Source organism: Oncorhynchus mykiss, chromosome 10 (assembly GCF_057628025.1).
Source record: "Oncorhynchus mykiss isolate SJ-2025 chromosome 10, ASM5762802v1, whole genome shotgun sequence".
Classification (NCBI taxonomy): Eukaryota; Metazoa; Chordata; class Actinopteri; order Salmoniformes; family Salmonidae; genus Oncorhynchus; species Oncorhynchus mykiss.
The window spans coordinates 64306351-64324434 of record NC_143031.1 but is presented as its reverse complement, the minus strand read 5'-3'; the positions used below and the strand labels follow the sequence as shown (position 1 = coordinate 64324434).

The 18084-nt window shown below is 43.0% G+C and overlaps 1 protein-coding gene across 3 annotated transcripts in view; it reads left to right on the top strand.

Moving 5' to 3' along the window:
- LOC110534626 (uncharacterized) overlaps positions 1-18084 on the top strand; it is a 168433-nt gene that overhangs the window by 31524 nt on the left and 118825 nt on the right. Inside the window, exons 1-4 of one of the 3 annotated variants that reach the window (XM_036934488.2) lie at positions 516-3729; positions 5914-6044; positions 6241-6399; positions 12088-12252. In XM_036934488.2, coding sequence (XP_036790383.2) covers positions 3447-3729; positions 5914-6044; positions 6241-6399; positions 12088-12252 — 738 coding nt within the window. In that variant the 5' untranslated portion in view covers positions 516-3446. Of the gene's footprint in view, positions 1-515; positions 3730-5913; positions 6045-6240; positions 6991-12087; positions 12253-18084 lie in introns of those variants that run through there. The other 2 variants (XM_090187485.1, XM_036934482.2) reach the window with 2 other exon arrangements.

Here is an 18084-nt window from a genome sequence, read left to right as displayed (position 1 = left end):
CAATCACGGGAAAACACTTGAAAGCAGTTTTGGCATTGTTAAAAAAAATTGAGGGATTCCAGTTTCACATTACTACCACATTTGTTTATCTATTCATTGAATTGCGTGTCTGGCATCGTTTTACAAATGCAGTTTTACAACACGTGTTTCAAGCATGGTTTATATGTGGTGGGCGAAGCCAAAAATAGGAGCGTATTTGTTTTGTAGTTGTCATTAAAACATTTTTTATGTTTTTAAAAACGTTTAACGTTTTTAAAAACGTCAGCAGAATATGCATATTCGCCCCATACATATGGCATATCCTTACACACATAGCAAACCTTGCAATACAATTTCTATAAAAACAGTACAGTGTGCTCTTCAATAAGAAAACCAGAGTTTGATTTCTATACCAGATGAGTTCTCAAATAGCAGGTGCCCAATATCATGGTGGACGTGCATAATGTTGGATGCATTGGAATATAAGGTATGGCAAATGATACCGAGGCTGTAGGATTATACAAAAAACAGTTGGGAAATGAATGTTTGAGTTTTAAACACTAAATGTTCAGTGAATGTGAGTATAATTAAGTGGTTTACATGATTAACTTTCCTAACCTTCTAAAAGTTGACGGTGACATGCTTTTCATAATGTACACTTCATGCGTATACATTTGAACAAAGAACACCATAAAGTGTTTATTTTTTATTTATCTTGAAGAACAATCTGGCCATAATGGCCATGTACTCTTATCTCCACCCAGCACACACAGAAAAGGACTAGTCACTGGTTCCTACCATTCCAGGGAGTTTTCTTAGCCACCGTGCTTCTACATCTGCATTGTTTACTGTTTGGGGTTTTAGGCTGGGTTTCTGTATAAGCACTTTGTGACATCTGCTGATGTAAAAAGGGCTTTATAAATAAATGTGATTCATTGATTGATTATTGAGTACGGAGACAAATAGCAAAGGTACTTCAGGCACTATTTGGAGTATGTAAATATAGTGTAACCTACCAATCAATGTATATCAAGTGCAGTGGAGGGCACAATCTTACAATGTTGTAGTCCAGACATGAGAGCTTTACCATCTATGCCAAAAGCCTGGGCCTCTGACGGAGACTGTAGAACTGTTATCGCCGCATCCTTCAGTATTACCCCTACTCTCTAGGCGCATGTGTGTCCAGGCCCTATAGGCATATTGAAAGGATCCCACCCTGGTCACCAATGTAGCTGACCGATGTAGAGTGAGGCAAGGACCTTAGCAGAATGCAATCTAAAGCTTGTGTGGTCCAGAGACGGGGAACTCTAGCATCTTTGGCAAAAGCCTGGGCTCCTGACAGGGACAATAGAATTGTCCACATTCCATGTTAAAATTGTAAGATAAAACAAATTTGTCACCTGTCAGAAGCGAGATGCTGTCTGAAGAGGAACAGATATAGCTAGCTCCCAAAGACTGAAATAAGATAAATATCTGTTTGAGTGCACTTGAAATATGCAGCATGCAATACGAATGGTTTTGATTGTATGAAGACTCCATTGACCATTTAGCCAATTTATTGAAAGCTAGCCAATGTTTGACTAGTCAAGCCAGCTACTGTAAATGTCCATTTGTGTTTCATTAGCTAGCAGTCAGTGAATAGCAGTTGTGAAAAAAGTACACAATTATTATATTTGAGTAAAAGTCATAGAAAATGACTAGAGTAGAGGTGTAAGTCACCCAGTGAAGTACTACTTGAGTAAAAGTCTAAAAGTATTTGATTTGAAATATACTTAAGTATCAAAAGTAAATGTAATTGCTCAAATTTACTTAATTATCAAAAGCAAAAGTATAAATAATTTCAAATTCCTTATATTAAGCAAACCAGACGGCATTATTTCCTTGCTTATTTTAATTTACGGAAAGCCAGGGGCACACTCCAACACTCAGACATTATTTACAAACGAAGCATGTGTTTAGTGAGTCATCAGATCAGAGGCCGTAGGGATGACCAGAGATGTTCTCTTGATAACTGTGTGAATTTTATAATTTTCCTGTCCTGCTAAGCATTCTAAATGTAAAGAGTACCTTTTGGGTGTAAATTAAAATGTATGGAGTAAATAGTACATAATTTTCTTTAGGAATGTAGGAAAGTAAAAGTTGTCAAAAGTACAAATAGTAAAGTACAGATACCCCCAAAAACTACTTAAGTAAAAATAGTTGAAAGTATTTCTTAAGTACTTTACACCACAGGTGAATAGCACTTGGCTGATCTCTTGGAGCAGGACACATGAGAGCTGAATAAATCATGTGAGACAAGAATTAATCAAATAAATCGCAGCAAGGCAATGTAGTTTGTGAAATAGAAAATTAACATCCTGACAGACTGAGGCAGGCTGCTCTGCAATCATCCAATTATTGACCGGGATAATGTGGCATTTCTTATTTGTCAGTATGAATGAAATTAGTGGGTCCTGCCTTGATGACTGTATTAGATTTACAGTACTTGTCCTATATATTTTTGTTGTCTTAAACTATTACCTAGAATAAACTGATAGCTCTATTGCTATCACGTCATTCCAGGAAAGGGGCGTTTTAGCTATCTGCTCCTGCTAGCTACATCTAATGGTCTGGGAGGACAGAACACTACCACTCAACACCCCCTACAACTGTTCTGCAGTAAAACCTCGCAATCCCAAGTATTTCTCTCCCGCTGCCACCACAACCTCTATTTTCTGCAACTTTAGATCCATTTCTGCAATACAATTGACAACCATAGCTATGAATGCCAAGAAACCTACCTTACTGAAGCACATATTATTTCCATCACTCTCTTAGTTTCTGCCTACTCACAGAAATCCTCTAAGGATCCCTCACCCTGTACCATCTTCCTCAGCCACTCTCTTCACTGCTTCAGCATGTTTTTTTGGGGACGCTGGGATTTGACAGCAGAGGCATTACAAGGAATCCTGTCGATTTAATGCTCCATCCTCACAGGCACCTGAGCCTGTCTAGGGATGGGATTTGAACTGTGACTGAAGGAGTGGAGTGGTATCTTGATGTATTTTGTGTATGATCTCGGTTTACAAATATTTTTGTTTCAATACCCTGTACAGTAGGTTGAGGCAATACACCACAATAGGTGTAGTTTGCTATAAAACCTTGAAGACTTGATGTGTAACATAATAAGCAGTACCGTAATTCAAAGAACATCACTCATTTTTAGCCACACCCTTTGAGCTATGACGCCACCCAATAACATCCTTTCTCTCCAGTGTAAACGGAAGTGAACAGTGACCAAGAAGAATTTCCACATTAGCGTTTTTATTGTTCCTATTAAGACGTTTATTGACAACATGGAACTCAAAATATGACTAATTTAACTGCACAGCATCACATACTTACCCCATGTAGTCTTTAATTCGCGTTGGAGGCGGGACTTGGTTAAAATACGTTTTTTTTTAGGTAACGCTAGTTAGCTGCTAGCAATGTCTAACTGTATGGTTTTTCACACTCAAATAGCCTCCATCATGGAGGTGCTAGCGAATGCAGCCGTGGCAGATATCTGTAAGCTCGTAGACGACGACTATGCAGTGTTTCGTTTGGAAATAACTCAAAGCCAGAAAGAAAACAGGGCATTGCGGAGGAAACTACAGCTTCTGGAACTGAAGGTGTCACGGGAGCGCGCAGAGAGGACACCGCGAGAGCGCGTCCTCGCCAGTCGTCCCAGTAGTGTCAAGATCCTCGACCAATTCAGAGGAATGGCAAGAGGTATACCTCGCAGAAGGCTGCGCGGCCTGTCGCCATTCATATATTGCTCGGTGCCTGTCACCATTCATAAATTGCTCGGTGCCTGTCGCCATTCATATATTGCTCGGTGCCTGTCGCCATTCATATATTGCTCGGTGCCTGTCGCCATTCATATATAACTCAGTTCCTGTCGCCATTCATATTTAACTCAGTGGCTGTCGCCATTCATACAGTTGAAGTCGGAATTTTACATACACCTTCACCAAATACATTTTAACTCAGTTTTTCACAATTCCTGACATTCAATCCTAGTAAAAAAAACCTGTTTTAGGTCAGTTAGGATCACCACTTTATTTTAAGAATGTGAAGTGTCAGAATAATAGTAGAGAGTGATTTATTTCAGCTTTTATTTATTTCATCACATTCCCAGTGGGTCAGAAGTTTACATACACTCAATGAGTATTTGGTAGCATTGCCTTTAAATTGTTTAACTTGGTTCAAATGTTTTGGGGAAACTTCCACATGCTTCCCACAATAAGTTGGGTGAATTTTGACCCATTCCTCCTGACAGAGCTGGTGTGACTGAGTCAAGTTTGTAGGCCTCCTTTCTCGCACACACTTTTTCAGTTCTGCCCACAAATTTTCTATGGGATTGAGGTCAAGGCCTTGTGATGGCCACTCCAATACCTTGACTTTGTCCTTAAGCCATTTTGCCACAACTTTGGAAGTATGCTTGGGATCATTGTCCATTTGGAAGATCCATTTGCGACCAAGCTTTAACTTCCTGACTGATGTCTTGAGATGTTCCTTCAATATATCCACATAATTTTCCTCCCTCATGATGCCATCTATTTTGTGAAGTGCACCAGTCCCTTCTGCAGCAAAGCACTCCCACAACATGATACTGCCACCCCTGTGCTTCACAGTTGGGAAGGTGTTCTTCGGGCTTGCAAGCCTCCCCCTCTTTCCTCCAAACATAACAATGCTCATTATGGCCAAACAGTTCTATTTTTGTTTAATCAGACCAGTGGACATTTCTACCAAAAGTACGATCTTTGTCCCCATGTGCAGTTGCAAACCCTAGTCTGTTTTTTTTATGGCAGTTTTGGAGCAGTGGCTTCGTCCTTGCTGAGCGGCCTTTCAGGTGATGTCGATATTGGACTCTTTTTACTGTGGATATAGATACTTTTGTACCTGTTTCCTCCAGCATCTTCACAAGGTCCTTTGCTGTTGTTCTGGGATTGATTTGCACTTTTTGCCCCAAAGTACTTAATCTCTAGGAGACAGAACGTGTCTCCTTCCTGAGCGGTATGACGGCTGCGTGGTCCCATGGTGTTTATACTTGCATACTATTGTTTGTACAGATGAATGTGGTACCTTCAGGCGTTTAGGAATTGCTCCCAAGGATGAACCAGACTTGTGGAGGTCTACCATTTTTTTCTGAGGTCTTGGCTGTTTTCCTTTGATTTTTCCATGATGTCAAGCAAAAAGGCACTGAGTTTGAAGGTAGGCCTTGAAATACATCCACAGGTACACCTCCAATTGACTCAAATGATGTCAATTAGCCTATCAGAAGCTTCTACCCCATGACATAATTTTCTGGAATTTCCCAAGCTGTTTAAAGGCAAAGTCCACTTAGTGTATGTAAACTTCTGACCCACTGGAATTGTGATACAGTAAAATAATCTGTAAACAATTGTTGGAAAAAATACTTGTGTCATGCACAAAGTAGATGTCCTAACCGACTTGCCAAAACTATAGTTTGTTAACAAGTAATTTGTGGAGTGGTTGAAAAACAAGTTTTTAATGACTCCAACCTAAGTGTATGTAAACTTCCGACTTCAACGGTATATAACTCAGTGCCTGTTGCCCCGTACCCTGGAATTGGGTCTTGGTCAGTTTTTGGATAGTATGCAATAATTCCCCAGATTTCTTAGCTATCTTGAACAAAGAAACAATATAAAATCCTAACCAGTTTAATTTACTGCATTTACTATTATTTAATCAATGAAAACAATGTGTTGCATGGAACATAATACATTGATCAATAAAAAGTATATCAAGCAGTTATGCTAAGTGTTACCTTACATCCTTACCAATTCTAGACCGTGTCAAAACTGTCAAGTGTTCAATATAGCATTGAGCATTGAGCATTGACAGAAGCTAACTTAACAATCTTCCCCCCCCCCCCATTCACTTTCTCAGGTGAAGGACACCTCACTGGAGGTCACAGGAGCTTTGTGAAGCCAGCGGGGCACAATACATGGCGAGATGACCCACCAATCACTGTTGATGAGCTGAGTGGAACCTCAACCCAGCATGTTAACGTGATAGAGGTGAGTGTAGTATTACATAAACATCTACAATTAAATTGTAAATGAAATTTGGCCGGTTTATTTCAGAAAAGCTCCCCTCAGCTATTTACTTGTTTACATGTACATCTGCCATATGAGAGCTTGTAAAACTTCCCTACGGCATTGTTATACAATTCAACTCATGTACCAGTAATAACCTCCTCTCTTCTTTTGTCAGTCTGCAGAGGCTGCAGGTCCTGGGGTCAAGCAGGAGAGGTCTGAAGGAGAGGAGGACACACGTCACAGCAGAGACATCCAGGCTGGAGCGCCCCCTGTACCCACGGAGGACCCTACCACCGCCCCAGCACAACCCAGGACCCGACGCAGGATCACGGAGGTCAGTGGAACGCTGAACGCCGTTCTCAAGACAGAGACAGACACAGAGACTTTAACTGAAACACAAAGGCTAGACACAGGATCTGACCACAGATCAGACCAAGGTCGATTGGTCTCTCACACAGGATTTGATCCTGCTCCCGGCTCAGAGTATTTACTTCAAGGTAACCCGAGCCTGAGGACGGTTCAGTCCCATCGGGACTCAGGTGACACGTTAGATGATCCATCTTGTTCTTACACTTCAGAGATGGACCCTGGCAATATGACCTTTGGTTTAGAGATTGATCTATCTAGAGGGGACTGGAACCGATTCAATAGTAGTGTATACTCTGAAGGGTGCCTAGATAAGAAAGGGGAGGGTTTGGTCATAGATGAAGTGAAAGTGGAGTGTGAGGTTCCTTCCACATGGAATGCAGATAATCACCTAGGATACGGACTCTCACAGGGCAGAGGTTTCTTAGATTACAGGAAAAGCTCAGAGACAAATCCAAATGTCGCAACCCACTCCCCTTTACATTCGCTCAGGGATCGTGACACAGTGTCCACGTTGATTGGGCCTTCCGATTCTCACTGCCACATCCTTTTCGATCAGGTATCGAACTCAAATGACAGGACTAGAGCCCAAACTCAGGGAGGGGGAAACACATCAGGCAATAGTAAAGAAAAACGGTTCCTCTGCATGTTCTGTAACAAAGGCTTCAGCTGCCCCCAGAAGGTGGAAATCCACCAGAGGGTCCACACGGGGGAGAAACCCTTCAGTTGTACCCAGTGTCACAAATGCTTCGCCCAGGCTTGTGACCTGAAGAGGCACCAAAGAGTCCACACAGGGGAGAAACCCTACAGCTGCCTCCAGTGTGAGAAGAGGTTCTCCCACCAGCACCATCTGAAGAGGCACCTGAAGGTCCACATGAGATAGATTCAGGTCACCTTAAAGGGAAAAATTAAAGTTTATGGCTCGTATCACTGGTGTTCTGCCTAGCAGTAAAGAACGATGTTTGTACAGATGTGTAGGAGGAGACTCAGCCTATGAGGAACGTTTAAATATCAGTGCTTGTGTGAAAATGTTTTTGTCTAATGCAGCTGTATTGATCCTCTGGGAAGAATAAACTTGGTTAAGCTTTCATAATGTTCGTTGAGTGTTTTACTCTGAGAATTAGAACCTAACAACAGTAAAACATTTTTATGATGACTATTACATTTGTTGGTACTTTAAATTCTCATAAAAAGTATATTCAATAATTTTGTTGGGCAAATTCTCGAAACTGCTAAACTTTGAACTAATCACATACCCGTTGTGATGAAGGCAGCCAATGGCCTGCTTCTATCTACGACGCAAACACTGCCTCTTGTGAAAACGCAAACTGCTGTCTAATGAAGAGGAACAGCTATAGCTAACTCTCAAAGACTGAAATAAGATAAATATCTGTTTAAGTGCACTTGAAATATGCAGTATGCAATACCAATTGTTTTGATCGTATGAAGAGGTAACTTCGTTGACCGTTTAGCCAATTTATTGAAAGCTAGCAAAATGTTAGTTTGACTAGCCTAGTCAGCTACTGTAAATGTCAATTTGTGTTTCATTAGCTTTCTTTGACAGTGAATCCAATTTTTTAAATAATGTTTCGTCTCATTTCAAGTAACTAGCTGTAAGATTAAATGAACATTCAATCGTATAATTTGCATAGAAACCTAAACAAAAGCATGAAGATAGAAAAATGTGTGTGTCATGAATGCTAGAATGGAGGTATAAAAATGACAGCTGCATATGCATATTAGCCAATACATATAGCATAACCTTCATTACATCTCCTCTAAAAACAGTTGTACAATGTGCTTTGCAATAAGATAACCAGAGTTTGATTTCTAAACCAGATGAGTTCTCAAATTGCAGCTGCCCAATCTCATGGTGGGCATGCATAGTGTTTGATCCATTGGTATGGAGAATGATAAAGAGCTTTTAGGATTATAGAAAAAGTAGTTGGGAAATATATGTTTTAGTTTTTTATGAGTTTCAGTGAATGTGAGTATATTTAGGTGGTTTAAATTATTAACTTTCCTACTAATCTTCTAAAAGTGGACAGTGCCAAAATCTTGTCAATCCATTCATTATTCTACTAACTATGACTGAATGTGAGGCAAATTTTCCATAATGTACATTTCGTGCATATACAGTGAGTGCCTTCGGAAAGTATTCAGACCCCTTGAGTTTTTCCTCATTTTGTTACGTTAGCCTTTATTTTAAAATATATTAAATTAATGTTTTTCTTCATCAATCTACACACAATACCCGATAATGAAAAAGCAAAAACAGGTTTTTATACATATTTGTTAATTTAAAAAAATAAAAAGCTGAAATACTTTATTTACATAAGTATTCAGACCCTTTGCTATGAGACTCGAAATTGAGATCAGGTGCATCCTGTTTCAATTGCTCATCTTTGAGCTATTTCTACAACTTGATTGGCGTCCACCTGTGTTAAATTGAATTGATTGGACATGATTTGGAAAGGCACACACATAAGGTCCCACAGTTGTTAGTGCATGTCAGAGCAAAAAACAGACATTTCCAGAAGGACAACCATCTCTGCAGCACTCCACCAATCAGGGTTTTATGGTAGAGTGGCCAGACGAAAGCCGCTCCTCAGTAAAAGACACATGACAGCCCGCTTGGAGTTTGCCTTAAAGGTACCTAAAGACTCTCAGACCAAGAAACAAGATTATCTGGCCTGATGAAACCAAGATTGAACTCTTTGGCCTGAATGCCAAGCGTCACATCTGTAGGAAACCTGGCAACATCCCTACGGTGAAGCATGGTGGTGGCAGCATCATGTTGTGGGGATGTTTTTCAGCGGCAGGGACTGGGAGACTAGTCAGGGTCGAGGGAAAGATGAACGGAGCAAAGTACTGAAAGATCCTTGGTGAAAACCTGCTCAGGACCTCAGACTGGGGCAAAGGTTCACCTTCCAACAGTTCAACGACCCTAAGTACACAACCAAGACAACACAGGAGTGGCTTCAGGACAAGTCTCTGAATGTCATTGAGTGGCCCATCCAGAGCCCGGATTTGAACCCGATCGAACATCTCTGGAGAGACCTGAAAATAGCTGTGCAGCGACACTCCCCATCCAACCTGACAGGGCTTGAGAGGATCTGCAGAAAATAATGGGAGAAACTTCCCAATACAGGTGTGCCAAGCTTGTAGCGTCATACCCAAGAAGACTCAAGGCTGTAATCGCTGCCAAAGGCGCTTCAACAAAGTACTACTTATGTAAATGTGATATAAAAAATAAAAATAAAATAACAAAAAATGTATAAATGTGTAAATATTTATAAAAACCTGTTTTTGCTTTGTCATTGTGGAGCGTTGTGTGTAGATTGATGAGGGGAAAAAAGAATGATACATTTTAGAATAAGGCTGTAATGTAAGAAAATGTAGAAAAGGTCAAGAGGTCCAAATACTTTCCGAATGCACTGTACACCCGAACAAAGAACACCGTCACAAATAGTGTTCCGCCATTTATTGATTATGGAGACAAATAGCAAATGTGTCTCAGTATCTAAATATAGTGTAACCTATCAATCACACACATACAATGTTTGTCCGGAGATCTTTTACCATCTATGCCAAAAGCCTGTGGCCTCTCATGGAGACCGTAGAACTGTCACCAACACATGCTTCACTATTACACCTTCTTTAAGAACATTTGTGTCCAGCAAATGTATTGAAAGCTAGCCAATGTGTGACTAGCCAAAGCGTATCGAAATGATCCCGCCCTGGTCACCAATGTTGCTGAATCCAATCAAATGTTATTTGTCACATGGTTTGTAAACAACAGGTGTGGACTAACGGTGAAATGCTTACTTACAGCCCTTCCCAACAACGCAGAGAGAGAATATAGAGAGATAATAGAAAAGTAACGGAAATGTGTTAAAAGTAATAAATATACACTCTGAAAACCAGCTCCTCCCTCAACAGAAGATACTGTAGTTTGCTGAAGTCCATCACATGTACGCACTGTGGAAGAGGTTCTGGGTGACGAGCTACCTCAGGATACACCAGCAGAAAAACATTCCACTATATAACATAGAAAGTAGGTCTGGGAATTGCCAGGGGCCTCTTAAGATATTATCACAATACTTAGGTGCCTATAAAATATTTATCACGCTTCTCACAATTCAATATGTATTCCGATTTGATGTTCCAAACGTATTGCTCACTATATGTCTGCTGCAGAGAGAGGAGAGAGCATGAGAAATCGAGCTTTGATGAATCAGGGAAATAAAAGTGCTGAAAACATGTTGGCTCACTATTTAAAAACAAGATGGAGAACAAGCTATAGGATGAAAAATATTGGGAGTTTTTGCGCAGGTACAGCCGACTAGCGCCAGCTAACGCTACCTACAGTAGCAAAAAAGTTATAATAATAAAAAATATATATATAATTAATTTGATTTAAATCGGTAATTGGAGTCAAATATTGATATGATATTGTCCCAAAAGTAACGTGATTGGTAACCATTCCAATCATTAAAGGACACATGTTAATATCTATTGTTGTCAACAGAAAAGATCCACAGATGCATTTGGAATAATGAGAGTAACAGATTTCAATGTTGAATATTCCTGAGTGAAATATTGCGTCCAGACATTTTGTGATAAATAAGCCAGCGGCCTAAGGCACAGCGGTCTATGGCACTGCATCTCAGTGCTAGAGGCAGACCCTGGTTCGATTCCAGGCTGTATCACAACCGGCCGTGATTGGGAGTCCCATAGGGCGGCGCACAATTGGCCCAGCGTTGTCCGGGTTAGGCCATTATTGTAAATAAGAATTTGTTCTTAACTGACTTGCCTAGTTAAATAAAAATAAATAAAAATCTATTAACACTGTTACATCTGTTACATCAAATAAAAATCAAATGTATTTATAAAGCCCTTTTTACATCAGCAGTTGTCACAAAGTGCTATACAGACACCCAGGCTAAAGCCCCAAACAGTAAACAATGTAGATCTAGAAGCACGGTGTTTAGGAAAAACTCCCTAGAAAGGCAGGAACCTAGGAAGAAACGTAGAGAAGACTGAGGGGTGGCCAATCCTCTTCTGGCTGTGTTTGGTGGAGAGAGTATATCGCCATTAAGGCCAGATTGTTCTTCAAGAAGTTCATATTGTGTTTATACTGTGTAGACTATATGACGTTCACAAATGCCTTTATCATTACTTCTATTCAACTACTTTATTTTTTATGTGTAAATGAGTGCAGTTTATCAAGTTCATGCAGATTTTTAGTTGAGACGTATGTGTGGTTTATATATTGTGTATTGAAAACTTTTCATTCTAAGACATTCATTGAGACTCTCTGTAGTATACATCACACCCTATTCTGCATACACCCGACAGTGCTTTTTAACCAATATATGCTTACTAAATATACCTACACATACCCACACAATAACAAACACCTACTGTACACATCAAAATAGTTTATAGTTTAGTCAGGTTTGTCTGATAATGACTTTGACTTACAAAGTCATATTTATGTCCACCATGATGGGTTTAACAACAATGAAGTCATTCTGTAACTACAGTACATGTAGTGGGGATGGGTAAACACTCCATGTTGAAAGTGTCTATGTGTGTATAAGTACCTGAGGGAGTGTATGTCTGTGTAATCTGTATCACCTGTCTCTTCTAGGAGGAGGAGGGTCCAGAGGTGCTGCTGGTGAAGGAGGAGGGGTGTGAGGAGGGTCTGGGGAACCCTGAGGGGACCATGGTCATGGAGGACAACCAGACTACACCTCCTCCTGAACCCACAGAGGAACCAACTAAGCAGCACAGGACCACATACAGTCTCACTGAGGTGAGTCCACTGTAAACTACTGTCAGAATGGTATTATGTCAGAGCTCGTATCCACAAAGCCTCTCAGAGTAGGAGTGCTGAACTAGGATCAGTTTTGCCTTTTAGATCATAATGAATAAGACAATATAGACAGATGGGGACCTGATCCTCGATCAGCACTTCTACTCTGAGACTTCCCTGGGGCTGTAGCCACAAAGCGTCTCAGAAAAGGTCATAGGAATTAGATTAAAACCTGTTTTAAGACAACAACAAAAAACCTCTAAGCTCAGAATAGTTTTTAGGATGATGTTAAAACACTGCTCAGACCAACTCTGAGCCAGGAGTAAAATCAACTCTTAAAAGTTTCTCAGCTGGTAATCAGGACAATTTGAGGTACCATAATGGAAAGATAGTGATGACGCTCATTAACATTGTTATGGGCCCTTCCCAACAATGCAGTGAGAAATAAAATAGAGAAATAATAGAAAAGTAGTAACAGAATAATAATAAATACAGAATGAGTAATGATTACACGGGGTACCAGTACTAGGATAATTGAGGTAGATATGTACATATACAGTGGGGCAAAAAAGTATTTAGTCAGCCACCAATTGTGCAAGTTCTCCCACTTAAAAAGATGAGAGAGGCCTGTAATTTTCATCATAGGAACACTTCAACTATGACAGAGAAACAGAGAAAATGTGAAAAAAAAATCCAGAAAATCACATTGTAGGATTTTAATGAATTTATTTGCAAATTATGGTGTAAAATAAGTATCTGGTCAATAACGAAAGTTGATCTCAATACTTTGTTATATACCCTTTGTTGGCAATGACAGAGGTCAAAAGTTTTTTGTAAGTCTTCACAAGGTTTTCACACAGTTTATTTTGGCCCATTCCTCCATGCAGATCTCCTCTAGAGCAGTGATGTTTTGGGGCTGTTGCTGGGCAACACGGACTTTCAACTCCCTCCAAAGATTTTCTATGGGGTTGAGATCTGGAGACTGGCTAGGCCACTCCAGGACCTTGAAATGCTTCTTACGAAGCCACTCCTTCGTTGCCCGGGCGGTGTGTTTGGGATCATTGTCATGCTGAAAGACCCAGCCACGTTTCATCTTCAATGCCCTTGCTGATGAAGGAGGTTTTCACTCAAAATCTCACGATACATGGCCCCATTCATTCTTTCCTTTACACAGATCAGTCGTCCTGGTTCCTTTGCAGAAAAACAGCCCCAAAGCATGATGTTTCCACCCCCATGCTTCACAGTAGGTATGGTGTTCTTTGGATGCAACTCAGCATTCTTTGTCCTCCAAACACGACGAGTTGAGTTTTTACCAAAAAGTTATATTTTGGTTTCATCTGACCATATGACATTCTCCCAATCTTCTTCTGGATCATCCAAATGCTCTCTAGCAAACTTCAGACGGGCCGGGACATGTACTGGCTTAAGCAAGGGGACACGTCTGGCACTGCAGGATTTCAGTCCCTGGCGGCGTAGTGTGTTACTGATGGTAGGCTTTGTTACTTTGGTCCCAGCTCTCTGCAGGTCATTCACTAGGTCCCCCCGTGTGGTTCTGGGATTTTTGCTCACCGTTCTTGTGATCATTTTAACCCCACGGGGTGAGATCTTGCGTGGAGAACCAGATCGAGGGAGATTATCAGTGGTCTTTTATGTCTTCCATTTCCTAATAATTGCTCCCACAGTTGATTTCTTCAAACAAAGCTGCTTACCTATTGCAGATTCAGTCTTCCCAGCCTGGTGCAGGTCTACAATTGTTTCTGGTGTCCTTTGACAGCTCTTTGGTCTTGGCCATAGTGGAGTTTGGAGTGTGACTGTTTGAGGTTGTGGACAGGTGTCTTTTATACTGATAACAAGTTCAAACAGGTGCCATTAATACAGGTAACGAGTGGAGGACAGAGGAGCCTCTTAAAGAAGAAGTTAGGGATTTTCTCATGGGTCTCACCACAGTTTATAACCATCATTTAGTTATTATTCATAAAAAATCCCATAACAATATGCCAAAAGACTGTGGGCTACACTAGTTCATTTAGCAGGCAAGATTTGCTTAGAATTCCATGGCATTATTTTATAGTATGAAGAATACAAGTGAACAAAGCTGAATAAAATAGAAAGGATATTTTCTCCAAATAATTTGAGGAAGTGCGCACATGCGGCTATTCTGTGTTGAGCGGTTAACAAATAAGTAGGTACTATATGCTTAATTTAGAGTTATTAATGTATCTTTAGTTGTTCTACAAACGTTGGGCTGTATTTTTTTATTTGTAATACATTGTAAGGCTGTATGATGCGACTAATGATGATGTGAAAAAAGTAGCTTGAAAGGCATGTGCTCTGCTTTGGTTTTTTGCGCAGGCTGTACACACTTCATCAGTCTCTTATTCACAATTTGAATAAGAGTGCTGCCTGCTCCGAATCACTCACACTGCTCTTCATCACCTGATCTGGTCTTTCTCACAGGCTACAAGTGAGGACAGACACATCGGGGACGCAACTTCGCATGTCCTTATCCAATTCCGAAGTGCATATTGAAGATATTGGAAGAACTGTCCACATTTACTTTTCGCCAGCTAACAAGATGAGTGGGCCTAACGTACAGAAAAAGCTCTAGCCTATGTCAATCTACTATCCCCCATAGTACAAAAGTTGGTCAATTATATTCTCTGTGAGAAATAAATATTCCAAACATAGTCTGGAACAAAACCTTGACCTATAGGGGAGGGTCTGGGTGGGCGTCTGTCCGCGGTGGCGGCTCTGGCGCGGGACGCGGACCCCACTTCACCATTGTCTTAGTCCGCCTTATTGTCCGTCTCCGTGGCTTTCTCACCATGGCCACCCTTCTCAATGACCCCACTGGACAGAGGGGCTCTTTGGGACAGAGGGGCAGCTCGGGACAGAGGTGGGGCAGCTGCTCGGGACAGAGGGACAGCTGCTCGGGACAGAGGGGCAGCTGCTCGGGACAGAGGGGCAGCTGCTCGGGACAGAGGGGCAGCTGCTCAGGACAGAGGGGCTCCGGCAGCGGCGCCGGACAGGCGGGAGGCTCCGCCAGCGGCGCCGGACAGGCGGGAGGCTCCGCCAGCGGCGCCGGACAGGCGGGAGGCTCCGGCAGCGGCGCCGGACAGGCGGGAGGCTCCGGCAGCGGCGCCGGACAGGCGGGAGGCTCCGGCAGCGGCGCCGGACAGGCGGGAGGCTCCGGCAGCGGCGCCGGACAGGCGGGAGACTCCGGCAGAGGCGCCGGACAGGCGGGAGACTCCGGCAGAGGCGCCGGACAGGCGGGAGACTCCGGCAGAGGCGCCGGACAGGCGGGAGACTCCGGCAGAGGCGCCGGACAGGCGGGAGACTCCGGCAGAGGCGCCGGACAGGCGGGAGACTCCGGCAGAGGCGCCGGACAGGCGGGAGACTCCGGCAGAGGCGCCGGACAGGCGGGAGACTCCGGCAGCAGGGCCGGACAGGCGGGAGACTCCGGCAGCAGCGCCGGACAGACAGGACCACCTGCAGGGAGGAGACAGAGAGACAGCCTGGTGCGTGGGGCTGCCACAGGAACCACCAGGCTGGGGAGCCCTTCAGGAGGCTTGGGGTTAGGAGGAGGCACCTGAAGGACCGGGCTGTGGGGGAGCACTGGAGCTCTGGTGCGCAACCTTGGCACCACTTCCCCAGGCTGGATAACCACTCTAGCCCGGACCCTCCAGAGTGCAGGCACAGGTTGAACCGGGCTGTGGGTAAGCACGGGAGATCTAGTGCTTACTACACGCACCTCTCCCTTAGGCTCCACTCCCACATTCGCCCGGCACGAGCGGAGCGCAGGCAGAGGACGCACTGCACCCTCCCAGCGCCCCGGAGACACAGCACGCAGAGCCGGCGCAGGATACCCTGGACCAAAACTGCGTACCGGCGATCAGACCCGCTGAGCAGGCACCATACGCCCTGGCTCGATGCCCGCACTCGCATGACACTCTCGGGGGGCTGTCCTATAGCGCACCGGGCTATGGACACTTACTGGCGACACCGTGCGCTTAACCGCATAACACGGTGCCTGCCCAGTATCACGCTGCTTATAATAAGCACGAGGAGTGAGCGCAGGTCTGCTACCTGGCTTAGCTCCACCCCTCGTGTGCCCCCCCCCCAAAAAATGTGGGGCTGTCTCTCGTACCTGTCGCACTGCCCTGCTGCTTTCGCCAACCTCATTCTCCTGTAACCTTCCTTGCACTGCTCCATCGAATCCCAGGCGGGCTCCGGCACTCTCCCTGGGTCGATGGCCCATCTGTCTACCTCCTCCCAAGTAGTGTAGTCCTGTGAAGCCGGCCGCTGTTGTTGTTGCTGCTGCTGCTGCTGCTGTCGTCGCTGTTTTCTACCACGCCACTTGGTCCTTGGTTGGTGGGTGATTCTGTCACGCCCGTCCTCCTCTTCATCTGAAGATAACAAACACCTACTGTACACATCAAAATAGTTTATAGTTTAGTCAGGTTTGTCTGATAATGACTTTGACTTACAAAGTCATATTTATGTCCACCATGATGGGTTTAACAACAATGAAGTCATTCTGTAACTACAGTACATGTAGTGGGGATGGGTAAACACTCCATGTTGAAAGTGTCTATGTGTGTATAAGTACCTGAGGGAGTGTATGTCTGTGTAATCTGTATCACCTGTCTCTTCTAGGAGGAGGAGGGTCCAGAGGTGCTGCTGGTGAAGGAGGAGGGGTGTGAGGAGGGTCTGGGGAACCCTGAGGGGACCATGGTCATGGAGGACAACCAGACTACACCTCCTCCTGAACCCACAGAGGAACCAACTAAGCAGCACAGGACCACATACAGTCTCACTGAGGTGAGTCCACTGTAAACTACTGTCAGAATGGTATTATGTCAGAGCTCGTATCCACAAAGCCTCTCAGAGTAGGAGTGCTGAACTAGGATCAGTTTTGCCTTTTAGATCATAATGAATAAGACAATATAGACAGATGGGGACCTGATCCTCGATCAGCACTTCTACTCTGAGACTTCCCTGGGGCTGTAGCCACAAAGCGTCTCAGAAAAGGTCATAGGAATTAGATTAAAACCTGTTTTAAGACAACAACAAAAAACCTCTAAGCTCAGAATAGTTTTTAGGATGATGTTAAAACACTGCTCAGACCAACTCTGAGCCAGGAGTAAAATCAACTCTTAAAAGTTTCTCAGCTGGTAATCAGGACAATTTGAGGTACCATAATGGAAAGATAGTGATGACGCTCATTAACATTGTTATGGGCCCTTCCCAACAATGCAGTGAGAAATAAAATAGAGAAATAATAGAAAAGTAGTAACAGAATAATAATAAATACAGAATGAGTAATGATTACACGGGGTACCAGTACTAGGATAATTGAGGTAGATATGTACATATACAGTGGGGCAAAAAAGTATTTAGTCAGCCACCAATTGTGCAAGTTCTCCCACTTAAAAAGATGAGAGAGGCCTGTAATTTTCATCATAGGAACACTTCAACTATGACAGAGAAACAGAGAAAATGTGAAAAAAAAATCCAGAAAATCACATTGTAGGATTTTAATGAATTTATTTGCAAATTATGGTGTAAAATAAGTATCTGGTCAATAACGAAAGTTGATCTCAATACTTTGTTATATACCCTTTGTTGGCAATGACAGAGGTCAAAAGTTTTTTGTAAGTCTTCACAAGGTTTTCACACAGTTTATTTTGGCCCATTCCTCCATGCAGATCTCCTCTAGAGCAGTGATGTTTTGGGGCTGTTGCTGGGCAACACGGACTTTCAACTCCCTCCAAAGATTTTCTATGGGGTTGAGATCTGGAGACTGGCTAGGCCACTCCAGGACCTTGAAAT